This window comes from Quercus lobata, chromosome 9 (assembly GCF_001633185.2).
Source record: "Quercus lobata isolate SW786 chromosome 9, ValleyOak3.0 Primary Assembly, whole genome shotgun sequence".
NCBI classification, from domain to species: Eukaryota; Viridiplantae; Streptophyta; class Magnoliopsida; order Fagales; family Fagaceae; genus Quercus; species Quercus lobata.
The window spans coordinates 54,931,288-54,951,180 of record NC_044912.1 but is presented as its reverse complement, the minus strand read 5'-3'; the positions used below and the strand labels follow the sequence as shown (position 1 = coordinate 54,951,180).

The following is a 19,893-nucleotide window of genomic DNA, read 5'->3' as shown; positions in this document are numbered from 1 at the left end:
CTCCAGATGTCATGGACATATCAAGAGATGCCAACCAAACAAAACCAAATAAAGTTTGAAGCAAGATAATAATACAAAATATAAATACATCACTCAATATATACAACACTATATGATTACTTTCTTTCTCTTCTTTTTTTGCGAAATAATTACAACATGCTACTAACCCCGCAGCTTGAACCCTTTCTCCCCTAGACCCCCAAGCACTTTGAACATGGGGAGGTGCCAATTCAGTTACAAGGCCTTTGGCATACTATATTATTACATATATATAAATATATATATATATATATATAATTTAAGTTACAAACTCAACCATACCATTTTTACATATAACATAATAATATATTATAAACAAATACACAAACATCAATTCACCTTCCGCCACATTTTTGAAGTGCTATACAACACATAAAAAGCTACTTTCTTTTTTACCACACATTCAGACAGTAGCTTTACTATATCTTTCCTTCTTAAAAAAAAAAAAAAAGCTTTACCATATCTTCCCCCAAAACATAACTTGCAATAAAAAAGAATGACAGTACATAATGGCAAAAACAGAGAGAGATAATAATGGTTTTTTTTTATTTTTTTTATTTTTTATGAAAGGCGATAAATAAAAAAAAAAAAAAAAAAAAAAAAAAAAAAAAAAAAAACTAAGCACCATAACAAGGTTCAAGACATATCCTGTTAAAATACATCCCATTGAGGTCACCCTAAAAAACATCTAAAACGTCCACAAGAGGACTATCATAAATAAGAAAATCAGTCTTCATCCTAAAGCTCATCCTACCTAAACCATCAGCACATTGATTGGCTTGTCAGAAGCAATGATTGATATGGGCTTGATGGAAACGGGTAAGCACCTAGATAAATCTGCATCGAGATTAATTTCTCCCAAGCCTGTGGTCCGAGGGGCCACACAGGGCTCGGGTTCTGTCCAACACTTAGATATAATTGCATCGTGGTTAATTTCCCCCAAACCTTTGGTCCGAGGGGCCACACAGGACTTGGGTTCTGTTTAACACTTAGATAAAACTGCGTAGTAGTTAATTTCCCCCTAGCCTGTGGTCTGAGGAGCCAGACAGGATTTGGGTTTTGTTTAACACTTAGATAAAACTGCGTAGTAGTTAATTTCCCCTAAGCCTGTGGTCCGAGGAACCAGACAGGACTTGGGTTCTGTTTAAAACTTAGATAAAATTGCATCGTGGTTAATTTCCCCCTAGCCTGTGGTCCGAAGGGCCAGACAGGATTTGGATTCTGTTTAACACTTAGATAAAACTGCATAGTAGTTAATTTCCCCCTAGCCTATGGTTTGAGGAGCCAGACAGGATTTGGTTTATGTTTAACACTTAGATAAAATTGCGTAGTAGTTAATTTCCCTTTAGCCTGTGGTCTGAGGAGCCAGACAGGATTTGAGTTCTGTTTAACACTTAGATAAAACTGCATAGTAGTTAATTTCCCCTTAGCCTATGGCCCTATGGGACAAAGACCTACCCCCCATATGGCTCCCACAAATTCCTTCGTGCAATTCCTCTAGGATAGCCTCAGTGGCATCTGAATGCACGCATAGCAAGTACGGTCCTGAAAATGAGCGCTTATACAGTTTGGAGTCCTCAGATAGCCAGAATCGAGAAGCCTTTCTTCTAATCTTGTCGGCCTCATTCTTATCTTCAGGTAAGATGTCATTCTTTAAAAATAGTACTGGAGGATCCATCCAGCTTGGCCTTGCCCTGACGCTGTGAACATGCACCAACTCGGTTCTCACCATCGATGGCCTGTATAGATCTTCTACGAGTATGACTTGAGGGAGGGGTTGCGCCGAGGACATGGCGAGCGTTGCAAGGGAGTCAGCGTGGGTGTTCTTGCTCCTGGATATGTGCATTAGGCTGAAATAGTTGAAATGCACTTGCAAGCACTTGACTTGGACTAGGTACTTTTGCATTCTTTCATCCCTCGCGTCCAATTCCCCATTTACTTGTCCCACGACAAGTCTTGAGTCCGAGAAGATGCTTATAGATTTCCTGCCTAGTTTCTGGATCATAGACATTCCTTCCAACAAGGCCTCATACTCTGCCTCGTTATTCGTGGCGGAGAAGACTAGCCTTAACGATTTTTCGATGGTAATCCCCTCGAGGAAAATCAGGACGAGCCCCACCCTTGAGCCCCTTTGGCTGGCCGCGCCATCGACGTATGCTTTCCAACAAGTGGGTTCTTGCCGAGAGACTGCACCGATCAGTTTTTCGTCTGAGTATAGTAGCCCTCCTCCTCCTTCTGATGAGGGTTCGGCAAACTCAGCTACCAGATCTACGAGGACTTGGCCCTTCAGAGCGGTACGAGGCATGTACCAAATGTCGAAGGCGCCAAGAATCGTCCCCCACTTTGCTATTCTACCCGTGTAATCGGCGCTCCTGAGTATTAATCTGAATGGGAGTTGGGTTAGTACAACAACGGTATGTGCCTGGAAGTAGTGGGGGAGCTTTCGCGTGGCTTGTACGATTGCCAATACAGCCTTTTCGAGGGGGAGGTAACGGATTTTTGCTTCCTGCAATGATTTGCTCACGTAGTAGAAAAGCCGTTGTGTGCCGTTGTCTTCCCGGATTAGCACTAGGCTCACTGCGTGAGGGGCCACAGCAATATAGGCGAATAAAACCTCGTCGGCTTCAGGACTGGACATGATTAGCGGCTGAGACAGATACTCCTTAAGCTGCTGGAAGGCTAAGGCGCATTCTTCAGTTCACTCGAACCCCTTCCACTTGTTTAATAAGAGGAAGAAAGGCCTGCACTGTTCGCCGAGCGGGAGATAAAACGGTTTAAGGTGGCTATAATGCCGGTGAGTTTTTGGACCTCTTTGGGGTTTCGAGGAGGCTGCAGGCTATGGATAGCTCTAATTTGGTCGGGGCTGACTTCAATACCTCTATGGGTCACCATGTAACCTAAGAATTTCCCTGACCCCACTCCGAATGAACACTTGGACGCGTTTAGGCGCAGCCTATACTTTCTCAGAATTTCAAAGACATCGACAAGGTCTCTGACGTGGTTGGAAACTAACTTGCTCTTCACCACCATGTCGTCTATATAGACTTCAATGCTCTTACCCATCTGTAGTTCAAATATCCTGGTCATCATCCTCTGGTAGGTCGACTCGGCATTCTTCAAGCCAAAGAGCATTACCTTATAGTGGTAGTTTTCAACGGGGGTGATAAAAGTTGTTTTTTCTTGGTCGTCGGCAGTTAGGGGTATTTGATGGTAGCCTTGGAAGGCATCCAAAAAGCTCATTCGAGGGTGTCCCACGGTCGAATCCACCAATCGGTCTATCCAAGGCATAGGGAAAGGATCCTTCGGGTAGACCTTGTTCAGGTCTGTGAAGTCCACGCAGATCCGCAATTTCCCACTCTTCTTCTTCACCACAACGGTGTTGGCCAGCCACTCGGAGTAAAATACCTCTTTGATAGCCCTCGCTTTCTTCAATTTCATCACCTTCTCTCTCGCCGCATCTGCATGCTATTTCGATGGTCGCCGAGGAGGTTGCTTATTAGGTGTCACGGTTGGGCTAACATTAAGGTGGTGGCAAATGAAATTTGGATCGACCCCCGGAGCCTCGTAGGCGTTCCATGCAAACACGTTCACATTCTGTCTGAGAAAGTCAATTAGGGTTTCCTTCTCTTGGCGCGGCAATTCTGAGCTAACCTGAAAAAATATTTTCGGGTTGGAGCTTACAAGAACTTGTTCCAAATCCTCACAACTCGCCCCCTCGGCGGGTCCCCACTACCCGAGGCTAAGGCCGGGGTTGTTAATTGCTATAAGCCATTCTCGGCTGAAGTGGAGGGCTCAATACTCGGTCGTCGGGAGATGGCGGACACAATGCATTGCCGGGCCATGACTTGGTCCCCTATTACTTCTTTCACCCTACCCTCCGATGGGTACTTCACCTTTTGGTGTAAGGTTGATGACACAACCCCTAGGGCGTGAAGCCACAATCTGGCTACAATGGTGGTGTAGGGCGAGTAAGCGTTTACCACTATGAAGTCCGCCTCCACTATGTCCGAGCCTGTCTGTATAGGCAGCCTAATCAGGCCTTTCGGAGTGACGGTTTTCCCTTCGAAACTCACCAAAGGGGAGTTGTATGCCGTTAGGTCCTCTGGTTTCAGCTTCAGCCCCTTGTACAAGTTGAGGTACATGACTTCCACGGCGGTGCCCTGATCGACTAGCACCCTCTTCGCGTCATATCCCCCAATCCTGAGCGTGACAACTAGAGCTTTGTCGTGGGGCTGGAGGGTTCCAAGTTTATCCTCATCCGAGAATCCGATTAGGGGCGTGGCCATCCCTTTAGCCCTCTTGGATTCTTGGTCGTCAGCTTCAATGAGGAGTCAGGCCACCGACATCACTCTGAAAGGATGGGAACCGATTCTTCCTGGTACAGCAAGAATGAAATTTATCGTGCCAATGGGCGGCCTCAATGTGCTTTGCCTTGTTTCGATGTTTGACTGCTCCTGCAGTCCAACAAGATGATGCAAGAGGTGTCTTAACTTTCCCTCCCGGACCAGCCGGTCCAAGTGGTTTTTCAGAACCCAAATCCTGTCTAACTCCTTGGACAATAGGCTAAGGGGAAATTAACTACTATGTAGTTTTATCTAAGTGTTAAACAAAACCTAAATCCTGTCTGGCTCCTCGGACCACAGGCTAAGGGGAAATTAACTACTACGTAGTTTTATCTAAGTGTTAAACAGAACCCAAATCCTGTCTGGCTCCTCAAACCACAGGCTAAGGGGAAATTAACTACTACGCAGTTTTATCTAAGTGTTAAACAGAACCCAAACCCTGTCTGGCTCCTCGGACCACAGGTTAGGGGGAAATTAACTACTATGCAGTTTTATCTAAGTGTTAAACAGAACCTAAGTCCTGTATGGCCCCTCGGACCACAGGCTTGGGGGAAATTAACCACGATGCAGTTATATCTAAGTGTTGGATAGAACCCGAGCCTTGTGTGGCCCCTCGAACCACAGGCTTGGGAGAAATTAATCTCGATGCAGATTTATCTAAGTGCTTACCTGTTTCCATCAAGCCCATATCAATCATTACTTCTGACAAGCCAATCAATGTGCTGATGGTTTAGCTAGGATGAGCTTTAGGATGAAGACTGATTTTCTTATTTATGATAGTCCTCCTGTGGACATTTTGGATGTGTTTTTAGGGTGATCTCAATGGGATGTATTTTACCAGGATATGTCTTGTGTTAGGTTCTAAATGTTTAGAACAATTGGCAAATCGTGAACACAAACTTGTCTAGATATGGATCTTAAAATCTATAGGTATTATTAGACAATGCTCAAGATGATTCAAGTCAAGATTCAAGAACATACAAGCTACAGGAAGAAGATTTCATAATCTGTTTGGTTTGATCGATCGAAAGATAGGCTTGATCGATCGAAAGTCGTATCTGCAGAATTTTTAATTAAACCCAAACAACAGTTTAAGCCCATTTAGGATTAGGGTTTCTAATCTACTTCTCCCAGTATATAAAAGAAACCCTAAGCACGTTTTTATAAGGCTTTTCAGAGAGAAAAGAGTGTGTCTCTTTTGTATTTAGGGTTTTGTTCCTAAAAAGCTCTCTTATGTCTTCTATCGGTGCTATTCCTTGAAGAATCTCAAGATCCGATATTGTAGAAGTTGTTGTCTTCTTTAGTCATCAGAGGTGCTGATGATCTAAACCTTTAAGAGTGGTCTTGAAGTCACAAACAGGAGAGTTTGTGTTGCTAAACTTTTGAGTGGGATCTCAAAGTCACAAACGGGGGTGTTTGTGTTTTGCAAAGGCCAAAGAAAGAAGAAGTCCGTGGATTCGGAGTTTGCACGTGGTCGTGTCAGTAAGTTCTACTGGTGGGTAGCAATATGAAGTCAAGCGTGGGGGCTTGTAAGTCTTATTGTATGAATTTCAATTCTTTCTAGTGGATTTGCTTTTTACCTTGAGGATAGTTAGGTTAAATCCTCCCCAAGTTTTTTACCGGTTTGGTTTTCCTAGGTGATCATATCTTATGTTATTTATTTTCCACTGCTATATGTTGATATGATATATTTGTGTTAACCTAGATTTGTTAATTTGACTAAGTAATCACTTGGCTAATTACCTAGGTTAATCTGATTGTGGTTTTAAGAGGTCTAAAAACTATCAAGTTGTATCAGAGCGGGTAGCTCTTTTGTTTTAGATCTTTTGATCTAAGAGCTGATCCTTGACCCCTGTTGTCATGGATAATTTGAAGTGTCTTTCTGATCATGTTTCTGCTCATGCTTCTGTTGATTTTATTGATGCTTGTGAAACTCTTCGTAAGGAATTATTAAAATCTATGAAAATTGCTAAGAAATTCAAGGAAGAGTTAAAATTAGCTAATCTTGAAAAAAAGGAATTGGTTGTTAGATTAGATGAATCTAATAAAAATAATGAATTTTTGGGAAATCAAATTTCCTCTCAAGATGAGAAGATGAAAAGCTTGGAACAAGAGTTAGTTGAATCTAAAGCTAAAATTGAAAATTTGACTTGTACCAAGCCTGCTATTGATAACAGAAGTGTTTCTGCTTCTCTTAAGCCTAAAATTGAGAAAGTTTATATCCCTCCTTTCAAGAGGAATAATAAAGAAAAGGCTTATTTTGCTAGGTTAGACAAAGGTAAAAGTTCTGATGTTGATGCTAAAGTTTCTAAACCTAAGTCTAAACCTACTGTTAGAGAGCATAATAAATATGTTTTTGTGCCTACCTGTCACCTTTGTGGTGTTGTTGGTCATATTAGACGAAATTGTTCTTTGTTGAGGCAAAAGCCGAAATCTGAGACTAGATTTGCTATTAGGAATACTGATGTTCCTAAATTTGTTCCTGTTTGTCACTTTTGTGGTGTCCATGGTCACATTCATCCTAATTGTCATAAACTGAAATTTAAGCATTTTGTGTTTCAATCTAGGATTTGTGATGATATTTCTCCTGCCACAAGTCCATATAAATTGTTTCATATTATTTTGAAAAATTTAAGCTTGTTAGCTTATGAAAGGAATTTGCAGGATTTTAGTCTTTCTCAGAAGATTGGTGTAATCCCTCAAATACACTTTGCTTCACACAGATTTTCACCTACAAAACCAAAGACTCGTGCTAGATGGGTGAGAAAAGATTCTCCAAGGTGAGTGTTGCTAACTTGTTCCTGATTTAATTCTTTCAATTAATTGTGTACATGTTTTGTTTCTGTTTTTGGTCGTGTTTTTTTTAGGCTGTTTTTTATTAGAAAAAAAAAATCCAAAAACATTGAAAAAAATTTCAAAAAGACAAAAATATTTTATTTTGTGTCTAGTTTTATTTTTCTTGAGGATTACATGAGTTATGATATCTCTCTCTTGATTTAGAACATGCTTGACATTGTGGAGAAACTTGAATAGTATGTGTTAAATAAGTGCTAAGCTATTTCTGATTTTGTGTGAGTATGTACTAGTTTGTACTTGTACTCATAGGTTAATTAAAAAATTGATATTTCTTGCTTGTGTACCCTCTATAGCTTAGTTAAGCACTGTCATGCATTGCATTTGCATTGTTCATTTAACACAATGTGTGCTTTTTGTTTTTGGTCATAAATTTTTTAAAACCAAAAGGATTTTTGTGTTTTGTATTTCACATCTTGGATTTATAATCAAAGATTGGTCATATTATCTTTACATAACAAGTTTATGTACCTTGTTTAGCCTTGATGAGCTTACTTATTGCACTTTACTAGTTGAAGCTTTGTAGTGCATGTTGTGTGGGAAAGATGTTTATGGTTTTGATCACTTTGTTTTGATCTTGAAGTCACATGTCTTTGACTGTCAGACTTGAACCTTTAGAGAAAGGCATAAATAACCATCTCACCACTGTTCACTAACCAATCATGAACACCTTAGTGCATATCGTAAGATTTTGTTCTTGAGAAAGTGTAGCACATACACAAAAAGAACATAACGTGAAGCCTCGGTTTAATTGCTTAATACTTAAAATTGGTGTGTACTATCAGGCTTGATGCCAAAATCACATGACTTAAAATTGGTGTGTATATTATGAGGCATAAATTCAAGAAACTTACATGATTGCAAGCTTATGATCTAGGAGATGTGGGAGTTATATGATGTAACTCTTTAGGTGATAGTTTCTTTTAAATCCAATGTGATGAATTTTGTAGACTTTGTGATTGATTGCTATTTACATATCACCTCACATATATCTCAAGTTTTTACTAGTTGCACACACTACACAAGTTACTATTTGCTAAACTTAGTACATTATATTGTGTGTGATTTTGTTGTGGCCATCCAAGATTAAAAGTTCCTTGATTTTAATACAAAATGTGTTTAATGTTTGCGCTTCGAGGACAAATTGATTGAAATTTTTTTTGGAAGATCTGGGTTGAATTCAGGTGTTTTTGAAAAACGTTTCATCTCATACTCATGCATTTTATTCATGAAATATTGTGCTTTGAGGAGTTTTTGCATTAAATTGCTCTGTTTTTCAAAAATTTGATTTTCCCATGCATCATTTATGTTTAGAATTCACATGAAATGTATTGCATTGATTTTTTTTTTTTGTATCCATCTTGCAGTTTTGTAGTCATATCTCTCATTGTTTTCACACATAACATGCATACACTTTGCTAAATTGGGTACTCAACTTGATTTAAAAATTGATTGATTAATTTTTGAGTCCTTTGTACATTTTAGTATATGCTATTTTTTATGTGTGAACTGTAGAAAATATTTTTCTTAAGAGATATGATGGATAATCAATGTGCAAATATTTTCTCTACTCATGCAACTGTTTATGGGTCACATAGTGCCATGTTTGCATTTTATTGAAAGAGAGAATATTTTTCTTCATGTGTATTCTCAACTTAGTTTTTTTTTTTTTTAACTTGGTTTGTGTCTTTTTATTTATCCCCAACCTCTTTATTTTTCGCCAAAACTGTTTTTTCCAAAACTTGTTTTGTTTTTCCAATTTTTATAGGGGGAGAATTTTTTTTTAACCTTGTGGTTCTTAGGGGAAGTTGTTGCTCTTCATAGGGAGAGTTGTCTCTATTTTCTCTTACTCTGTTGGGTATGTTTTTTGTCTACCTTCTGATTAGATAGTCTTTGTCAATACCTGACGAAAAGGGGGAGAAATAAATGAAATGTGGGAATCCTGTTTGTTTTGTTTAGGGAGAGTTGAATTTGTTTTTGAAAGGGGGAGAATATAAAAACTTTTTGATATATCTAACTTAGGGGGAGAGTTAGAATTTACTTTTATTTTTTTATATTCTGTTTCATATTATTGTTTATATGTCTTTCTTTCCACACATGCGGTGATGTGTTTGTTGAGTGTTTCAGGAAAGACAGGTGCATTCTGATCAAGACCTTCTACCTCTTCTTGCAACTACTAGGTTAGGAGTCTTAGATTGGGATTTGTGATATAATTGGGCATTTTATTGTATTGGGTTGTTCTTGTATTTGAGCATTTCATTTTGTATGAAAGTTTTGTCACGAATTGCCAAAGGGGGAGTTTGTTAGGTTCTAAATGTTTAGAACAATTGGCAAATCGTGAACACAAACTTGTCTAGATATAGATCTTAGAGTCTATAGGTATTATTAGACAATGCTCAAGATGATTCAAGTCAAGATTCAAGAACATACAAGCTGCAGGAAGAAGATTTCATAATCTGTCTGGTTCGATCGATCGAAAGACAGGCTTGATCGATCAAAAGTCGTATCTGCAGAATTTTTAATTAAGCCCAAACAGCAGTTGAAGCCCATTTAGGATTAGGGTTTCTAATCTACTTCTCCCAGTATATAAAGGAAACCCTAAGCATGTTTTTATAAGGCTTTTCAGAGAGAAAAGAGTGTGCCTCTTTTGTATTTAGGGTTTTGTTCATAAAAAGCTCTCTTATGTCTTCTACCGGTGCTATTCCTTGAAGAATCTCAAGATCCGGTATTGTAGAAGTTGCTGCCTTCTTTAGTCATCAAAGGTGCTGATGATCTAAACCTTCAAGGGTGGTCTTGGAGTCACAAACAGGAGAGTCTGTGTTGCTAAACCTTTGAGTGGGATCTCAATGTCACAAACGAGGGTGTTTGTGTTTTGCAAAGGCCAAAGAAAGAAGGAGTCCGTGGATTCGGAGCTTGCATGTGGTCGTGTCAGTAAGTTCTACTGATCGGTAGCAATAAGAAGTCGAGCATGGGGGCTTGTAAGTCTTATTGTATAAACTTCAATTCTTTCTAATGGATTTGCTTTTTACCTTGAGGATAGCTATGTTAAATCCTCCCCAGGTTTTTTACCGGTTTGGTTTTCCTGGGTGATCATATCTTGTGTTATTTATTTTCCGCTGCTATACGTTGATATGATATATTTGTGTTAATCTAGATTTGTTAATTTGACTAAGTAATCACTTGGCTAATTACCTAGGTTAATCTGATTGTGGTTTTAAGGAGTCTAAAAACTATCATCTTGAACCTTGTTATGGTGCTTAGTTTTTTTTTTTTTTTTTTTTTTTTTTTTTTTTTTTTTTTTTTTTTTTTTTTTTTTTTTATTTTATATATATATAAATATTATCGCCTCTTCATAAAAAAATAAAAAAAAAAAACCATTATTATCTCTCTCTGTTTTTGCCATTATGTACTGTCATTCTTTTTTATTGCAAGTTATGTTTTGGGGGAAGATATGGTAAAGCTTTTTTTTTTTTTTTAAGAAGGAAAGATATAGTAAAGCTACTGTCTGAATGTGTGGTAAAAAAGAAAGTAGCTTTTTATGTGTTGTATAGCACTTCAAAAATGTGGCGGAAGGTGAATTGATGTTTGTGTATTTGTTTATAATATATTATTATGTTATATGTAAAAATGGTATGGTTGAGTTTGTAACTTAAATTATATATATGTAATAATATAGTGTTGCCAAAGGCCTTGTAGCTGAATTGGCACCTCCCCATGTACAAAGTGCTTGGGGGTCTAGGGGAGAAAGGGTTCGAGCTGCAGGGTTAGCAAGCATGTTGTAATTATTTCTCAAAAAAAGAAGAGAAAGAAAGTAATAATATAGTGTTGTATATATTGAGTGATGTATTTATATTTTGTATTATTATCTTGCTTCAAACTTTATTTGGTTTTGTTTGGTTGGCATCTCTTGATGTGTCCATGACATCTGGAGCGCGAATCTTTCTTCTCCCATTCTAACTATTAAAATTATCAACAAAAAAAAAAAAAAAAATTGAATGACTTGTTTATAATTTATAAATGACTGGTTTTTAATTTTTATGACATAAATTACTTGTTTGGGATCTTCCATTAAAAATTAAAAAAAAAAAATTTAAAGAATTTTGTTACATTATAAACATTATTTTCTTAGTTATTACAATTTACTACTTATTCGTTCAGGTACGTTAAGATTCAAGATAGTGATCATAATATCTTATATTAATGGGTAAAAGATGGTTGGCTTATAACGAGAACACCATATGATCTGATTCAATTCCACCTTCATCGGTGGCCTAAGCAAATTAATTCATGTCGAACAAATTGTTATGACATGAAATGACGAGTTGGTTGGACATGTGATGTGAGTTAATTAGACCATTGTTTTGGAAGTATTTAATTCTCAACTGTCTGATAGCAAAAATTTGGTTAAATTTTAAATTTTGTTTTCTAACCATTTGACACAATTCAATCTTTGAGATTGCCCTAAATAGGAATCCAGCTACCAACTTTAGGAAGAACTCTATTATGTTTCCGGTGCATGTTACTTCTCCCCTCACATGAGGGTGGACCTCACAAGTGTGAGGTCGAAGTAACATGCACCAGAAACATAATATAACTTCTCCAACTTTAGAGTTTAGAGTGTACATATAAAGCATTGCAGTTTGTATGGAAGCAATATTGAAGACCAACAAGTCATTTCATTTCCTTCTATTCTTTCATTTTAAATTCGAAATTATTGAAAGAATCCCAAGAAGAGAATTCTAGAGCAATGCTTCAATTAAAAATGGAACATTTTTCTTTATCAACCAAGTTCTTCTTTCTTTCTTTTGTTTTTGCTGTTTTGTGTAGATCAGAAGCGGTTATTCAGATACCAAATAATGAGACAGTTCCAGCAGTCATTATGTTTGGAGACTCCATCGTTGATACGGGCAACAACAATGGTCTTATATCAGCGATGAAGTGTGATTTTCCTCCTTATGGGAGAGATTTTAATGGAGGAATGCCAACGGGAAGATTTTCAAATGGAAAGGTTCCCTCAGACTTCTTAGGTTGTTTGAAAACTCTCTCTCTCTCTCTCTCACACACACACACACACCATTCATGGTCATGAAGTATATGTTGTCTTGCTGCTTGCTAACACTTTTTTCTTTCTCTTTTCTAGAACACATACACACGTTAATATTCATGGTCTTGACTCTTGACACACGCACAGTGTTACTAACACTTTTTTTTCTCTCTTTTCTAAAGCTATTTCACTACCATTTTTTAGGTCATGGTGACATGGTTTGACGAGATAAAGATTTAAAAGTATACTTTGAAACTTCATATTTAGCTTTGTGACTATTCTATGTCAAACCATTTTTGTAGTTTTTTTTTTTTTTTTTGGTTTCAATAGAAATATTAGGGTTTAAATCTTCTCTTTCCACTTAATATATACATATAAACTTTTTCACTAATTACTAAATCTAAGATTCTCTATAAACTCTTTGAGATTTCACATGGAATCAATGAAATGATAATTAATGCATCTTTAACTCCAAAAAGTGAGGAAAGTACATGTTAGCTTCCGAAATCCACGTCCAAATGAGTTATAGGGTAGGAAAAATAAGATTGTGGGACTCAATGGGTGCATGTCTAATATATGAACGGAAAAGCATAAATTATCAAGTCAACTTCTTAGGTTGTTGTTGTCTTTCTCTCTTTATTATATATATAATATTTTTTTATTGCCATTAAATATATGAGAAATGCTATATTCACAACATTTTCACAACAAATTCTAAATAGTAAGTTATTATTTGTACTTATAGGTGGGCAAAAATGTAATATTTAAGTTATGGATTCAAATTAGAACCAATAACAACTTACCACTTATGATTTGTTGTAAAATTATTGTGAAAATATTGTTGACATAACACTTCTCTAAATATAACTTGTAGATAAACTCTTTCTATAAATTTTGTTTCTAAAAAAAAATTGGCCTATAATAAGAGATTTATTGGCCTAAAATGTATTACAACACAAGATATAAAGGCTGTATAGTGAGACTCCGATTAACACATAATATATACAGTTTTTTTTTTTTTTTTTTAGAATAAAATCTATATATACAAAAAAATTCACACTTAAATGGAGGTAGGACTCTCGATACCCCGTCTCCACACAAACGGACCTAACTCGTTACGAAAGTAACGAAACTATATTTTTTTGCTGAACAAAGAAACTATATTTTTATGCTATTCTAGAATTTTTAACTAATCACCGCGTTCTCTTGGTGCGATAGTCACTCCACAAGTATAAGTGCTTGTTGGGTGTGGGTTACAAGGGCTGGGGTTCAAGTCTCTAGGAGAAAATTTCACACACATATATACTTAAATTAGGCTAGAGTAGAAATTCTATCTTGTATTAAAAAAAAAAAAAGGAATATCTAATTGTTTATTTTTCTAAAAATAAACGTTAAAAGTTATTCATTCTAAGAAAAAAAAAATTTTTTTAAAAAAGTTATTACATGTGGAGACCCACATCCCTACCAAAATCCAAGCCGAATCAATGTAAAAATCTTCGACATTAAAAAATGAACCAACTGGCTTTATTTCACTTAAATGCTGGAGAAATTATAAAGTCCCCTGGTGGACCACGTCATTTGTTCACTATTCCACTAAAAAACTTTCACTTGTTTAAAATTGCTGAGTCAATAATTAATTTCTGTTTAAAAAATTTTCTAACTAACAATTTTAAACAAGTGGAAGTTTTTTAGTGGAATGGTAGACCATATCATTTGTCCACCATGTGAATCTTATAATTTCTCTATATGCTGGGAGGTGAAATACTGAAATTCATGAATTGAATTCATTTTTTATTTATTTTATTTATAATTCATTTTTTATTTTATTTATTTATTTGGTATGTATTCAGGAAGAAAAAAAAACAAAAAAAAACAAAAAAAAAAAAAAAATGTAAAAAAAGTTTCTGACATCGATGACAATTGTCTGGCTAGGTTTAGTGACTTTAGTCTCCAGGCCATATCTAACCTCAATTCATGCTGACACACACGACCAGGTTTATTTACTGTGATTTCGTTGGGCCAAGAATTTATGATCCATTCAGCCAAAAAAAAAAAAAAGAATTTATGATCCCATCAAACGTTTTTAATGTGTATGATTGTACAAAAGCATTTTATCTTACGAAAAGAAAATTACAAACTTTGTCCTGTACGTGCTTCCCTACAAAATTTATACGTTTCAGTACTGAATGATCGGTGTCCGTTCACGTGTTGGGAAGACGACACTTTTGGTAAAGACTTTGGTTCAGAATTTTAAAATATTGGCTTTAGTTAACGGGTATTTCTAAAACATTTGTTAATGGATTATTTTATAGAAATTTTGATATTATGTTTATATGAAAAATAAAATATTGTAAAAAAATTTATTTTTTTCCTATAAAATTTAAAAAAAAATATTTCATATAGGTTAACAAAACCCAAAAACGATCTCCTAGAGCTCTTGGTGCATTTCTTTTCTCTCATTTTTATCAAACTCTTTCAAAACAATAATAATAATAATAAAAAGTTTCAAGATTATGTGTTTTGACTTAATTATGTCATATTAATTTTTTAACTCTTTTATTTATTTTTTATATGTGAGACTTTCGCTCACACACACACATATATATGCCTAACATTACGGGTCTCTAATCCAATCAATGGTTGGCCTCTCATAGCATAAAGTTTCCAAATATAAAAATTCATTGGGCTTTGTAGGTCAAGTGTGAATAATTAAATCAAAATTTTAAAATTGTAATTCGGAAGCATGTGATTTCAAATTGTTGAACCAAACAAGTCGAAACTCCTAAGTTTCAAAATCCTAAATTGGTCATTGTGTTCCTTAGAGTTTTTCTTTTTATTTCCATCATTAAAATAATTCAATATGTAATAGAATTTTTCTTCTTCCCCTCCCCCTTTTTTAGTGGAAGAATTGGGAATTAAAGACCTCCTACCAGCTTATAGGGATCCAAGTTTGCAGCCCAAAGATCTCTTGACAGGTGTAAGCTTTGCATCTGGTGGCACAGGATACGATCCTTTGACACCTAAAATAGTGGTATGCACATTTTAGACTCTCCTTTTTCTCTTATAGTTCGCTAGTTATAATGCCGATGAAAGATTTAAACTCTAAACGTCTTCGTTATAAATACCAAAAAGTGTCAGTTGAACTATAAAACTTTTGTTACATTTTAAAAAGTTTTTTATTTTTTCATATAATTTTCATTATATAATAATTTTTTTATATTATTCATTGTTTTTTCTTATACTTATTTTTCATTTTTTGAGCACATATAGTCAGTCATACCACTATCTGAGCAATTACAAGATTTCAAGCAATACATAGGGAAGTTGAAAGGAATTGTTGGAGAAGAGAGAACAAACTTCATATTAGCCAAAAGTGTAGTTTTTGTGGTGGCGAGCAGTAATGACATTGCCAATACCTATTTTCTTACTGGAATAAGGAAAGCCGAATACGATATTCCATCTTATGCTGATCTTTTACTCAATTCAGCTTCTAATTTCATCAAGGTAACTTCATCTTCTTTTTCTTATATCCCCCCCCCCCCCCTAATAATTGGTGATGTTCAAGTTCACTAGTGACATAGGCCCAAATTATCGAAAAGATATTTCATGAATTTGATATGTATACATGTATCAAATATAGATGATAATTATTGCAAGTTAACTTTTATTCTTACCTTATTAACAATTAACACCTTCTAAGTAGGACTCGCGAACTGTATATCTTGGACCATGACCAGGAAATTAAATATTCAAACACTATATATAAAATATATTACTTAATTCTTTGGTGGTAAGGTATAATATAGTGGTACCAAGGTGGAATAAATGATTTTTTTTTTTAATAAAAAATTAAGGAACTATATGGACTGGGGGCACGAAGGATTGGTGTTTTCAGTGCACCACCACTAGGATGTGTGCCATCACAGCGACTTTTGGTTGGAGGCTCAGAAACTGAGTGTGCAAAGCAGCCCAATCAAGCGTCACAAGTGTTCAATGATAAACTTTCTAGGGAGTTGGGTTACCTTAACAACAATTTGCCTAATGCAAAGGTGGTCTATATTGATGTCTACAACCCCATACTTGATCTCGTAACAAATCCAAAGAAATATGGTACTATTCCTTTCTCCTTTATAATTTTAAACAGTTTTTTTTTAATTTTTTTATTTATTTTAAATTTCTAATTTTATCTTATTTAGGATATCTAATATTTGGTATATTGTAAAATTCAGGCTTTGAGATTGCAAATAAAGGGTGTTGTGGCACTGGAACTGTAGAGGTAGCAATACTGTGCAACCAATTAGACCATCATCACACTTGTACCGATGACTCTAAGTACGTGTTTTTTGACAGTTATCATCCTACAGAAAAAGCTTACAAGATAATTGTCAATCAGCTCATTACAAAATATATCTACAACTTCGTTTGAGATTGATGATTTTCCTCAACTCTCAATTAATTATCAACCAAACTTTGCAAATTCTTTTTCCTCTTATTGAAATGGGGATCGCCCTATTTTCTTTATGAAATATTATTGTAAGTTGTAACAATGAATTAGTTCTGAAAGTTTCATTGAGCTTGACCCAAATAAAAGGGATTAGGTATTGAGTTGGGAGTGCCAATTTGTGGACACGGCCACGTGACACCTCTTGGAAAGGGTTTTTAAGAAAAAGAAAGGTTTGATTTTGGGAGTATTTTTTTATTAGAAAAATCATGAGTCAAAAAAAAAGTTAAGGAGTCGCCACTTATTTTATTATTATTTTTTTTTAGGGAAAACAAAACAAGAAATAAAAACCCTTTCTTTTTTATTTGATTGACTCAATGAATAAGGAAAATGGTCTATGTCCACCAAGGATAAATTGGGGGGTCGAATTATGCCATGGGAAAGTATGAGGCACCAACGCACGCCCGATATGTCTACCGGTCTCTACTAAATAAGTAAGGACTATTTGATGTTCAATTAATCGTTCAATGGGCACAATATTATTAATCGAATTCATTACACCAAATCAAGCAAGTAGTTGATTTTATGGCATGGAGGCCTAAAGCTAAATCATAAGACATGATAACGATGATAAAAAGAAGCAGCAAGTTAATAACAAAACAAAACGATGACAAAGAAATTAACAAGCAGGTCAAGGGATTGATATAACAACTACTATAAAAAGTATGTGTAAATGAATAAGGAAAATGGTCTACGTCCACCAAGGATAAGGTGGGGGGCCGAATTATGCCATGGGAAAGTATGAGGCACCAATGCACGCCCAATATGTCTACAGGCCTCTACTAAATAAGTAAGGACTATTTGATGTTCAATTAATCATTCAATGGGCACAATATTATTAATCGAATTCATTACACCAAATCAAGCAAGTAGTTGATTTTATGGCATGGTGGCCTAAAGCTAAATCATAAGACATGATAACGATGATAAAAAGAAGCAGCAAGTTAATAACAAAACAAAATGATGACAAAGAAATTAACAAGCAGGTCAAGGAATTGATATAACAACTACTATAAAAAGTATGTGTAAACTTAAACTCTTCCAAGTCATGATCTGAGCAACAGGAGAAGATTTCATTTTAAGGGAACTAGAAAGATTATACTTTTTTTCTCTTTTTTTTTTTAAGAAAAGAGTGGCGCTTAATCAGATTAGCGTGTGACTTGGTTTTGATTTGAAGTAAAAAATAAAAGTATATATTTTTTTTGTTTGTGGAAGCCAAAAACATAAAGGTTGTTGGAAGCAAAGTGGGTCTAGGCAACTTGTAGATTAGCTACGGTGTGAAAAACTATGTCTTCATCAAAAGCTTTCAATGCATTGGTCCACCTTTTAAGAAGCCACATGCTGACATGATTTAACCCTGTACGTTTTTAGACCCCTTAAAACAAGTTGTTTAATGTAATATTTAGCCAAGTTGATTAACAAGTTCATTAATAAGATCCAGGTTAAACACAAGTAAATCATATCTTGTGAATAGTGCGAAAAAGTAAAGAACACAATGATATGATAACTCAGGAAAACCAAACCAGTAAAAAACTTGGGGAGGATTTAACCTAGCTATCCTTAAGGTAAAACAGATCCACTATGAAAGAATTGAAGTTTTACAATAAGACTTAGACCACTAACATCCTATTGCTACCTCGAGTTGAAAACTTACTACCACAACCACGTGATAGCTCCGAGTCCACGAACAACTTTTTTCCTTGATCCACAGCAACTATAAGTACTCCCACTTGTGTTTTCTTTAAGCTCTTGAAATAGCAACAAAAGAGATCACCAAGCTCTTCAAATCAATCTTTATCTTGATAACTCTAAGTATGTATGATGGTAAACACCTTTAGATCTCACAAGAGATTCACACACACAGCATATCAACAACCTCTAAAATGTGGCTAGGGTTTTTTCTTTAATACTTGAAGCAAAACATAAAACCCTACACGTCATCTGGGCTTGGGCGAGTAAGGGGGCGGTATGGAAGATTGGTCCGCTTCGCAAAGCTGAGCTTTTCGGTTCGCTCCCCTATTTGGTTGCCCTTCTTACTAGTCTGCCTCCTTTCTCTTGATGGAATATAACAATGCCCAAGCTCCGGCTTTGCTTGCGTTCTTCACCGGCACTCGCCAGATGTATCACTCATCCCGCTCCTAAGGTAAGGAGTCTTCTGTGTGTTATAATCTTTATGGGAATGAATCACATATGTTGGTTGAGAATTGCTCAGGAATTCATTGATAATGACTTTGCCAAGGGGACTAATCTTCTTTTTTGTTGATCGAGCCGCCTTCCCTCATCCCACTCGTCCAGCCCTCTTCACGAACTTGTACAATCGATGCCACAAAGATAGCCAACTCGATTATCGAAGAAATAAGGAAACAGGCGACAATTTGGCACCAGATCTTCGGAGGTGTGGAAAGAGCAACTGTGAAAAGTGGAAAAACCATCAAAAAACAACGATTGTTCGTGAAGGTTTCTACAGAAAGACCCCTTAGTTCTGGCAAACATATCACAATTACAGGTACCTGGGAGCATACCGATGGAATGAACGAAATACGAACAGTTAACATAATATAGTCATAGATCTTAGGTTGTAACTTGATCATGAGCGAATTTGTTGATGTTGCACCCACGAAGTATAGAAAGTGCCAAACATTGGGAACTACCCGAGAAGGGGTTAGGAACAGGAACAAGGAGAAGCGAGAACCACTTAAATAGAGGGAAAGACGAAGTAAGAGCATGCTATTGAAGACGTTGCAACATATGTCGGGAAAGCCTCTGTTGATTGTGTACAAACAAAATACGAGTCAAAAGGCAGGGTAAGAAGGGGTTTAGCCAATGGAGATATTAACTCTTCTGGGAACCAGTAACGCGTAAACCATGTCAAACCAAGACCAATCAATATCCGAACGGAACGGATTGGAACTTCTCCTAGAATAGTTTCCAATGCAAAATGAAATTCATAGGATATATATATGAGTAATTCAAAAGAGAAATAGAAATCTTTTTTCACATTTTCTGTTTTAAACTTCTGAAAGCTTGTTCAGAATCTCCACCTTAAACTCAAAGCAATCCTGCGCCTCATAGAGATAGAGGGACCACTGTAATACTTCGTAGGAGGGAGTTCT

At 36.0% G+C, this 19,893-nt stretch overlaps 3 protein-coding genes across 3 annotated transcripts; 1 reads left to right on the top strand and 2 right to left on the bottom strand.

Moving 5' to 3' along the window:
* Positions 1–1,465: 1,465 nt before the first annotated feature.
* LOC115962042 lies at positions 1,466–2,677 on the bottom strand. The gene has a single exon (XM_031080907.1). It carries the CDS (start codon positions 2,675–2,677, stop codon positions 1,466–1,468), a length of 1,212 nt encoding a protein of 403 aa, XP_030936767.1.
* A 1,123-nt stretch (positions 2,678–3,800) lies between these two features.
* Positions 3,801–4,325, bottom strand: LOC115962041. The gene has a single exon (XM_031080906.1). It carries the CDS (start codon positions 4,323–4,325, stop codon positions 3,801–3,803), a length of 525 nt encoding a protein of 174 aa, XP_030936766.1.
* A 7,486-nt stretch (positions 4,326–11,811) lies between these two features.
* LOC115960168 (GDSL esterase/lipase EXL3-like) lies at positions 11,812–16,973 on the top strand. Its single transcript, XM_031078923.1, has 5 exons — positions 11,812–12,262; positions 15,180–15,310; positions 15,550–15,783; positions 16,134–16,389; positions 16,509–16,973. The coding sequence occupies exons 1-5, from the start codon at positions 11,983–11,985 to the stop codon at positions 16,703–16,705; spliced, it is 1,098 nt and encodes a 365-aa protein (XP_030934783.1). The 5' UTR covers positions 11,812–11,982; the 3' UTR covers positions 16,706–16,973.
* The last annotated feature ends 2,920 nt before the right edge of the window (positions 16,974–19,893 follow it).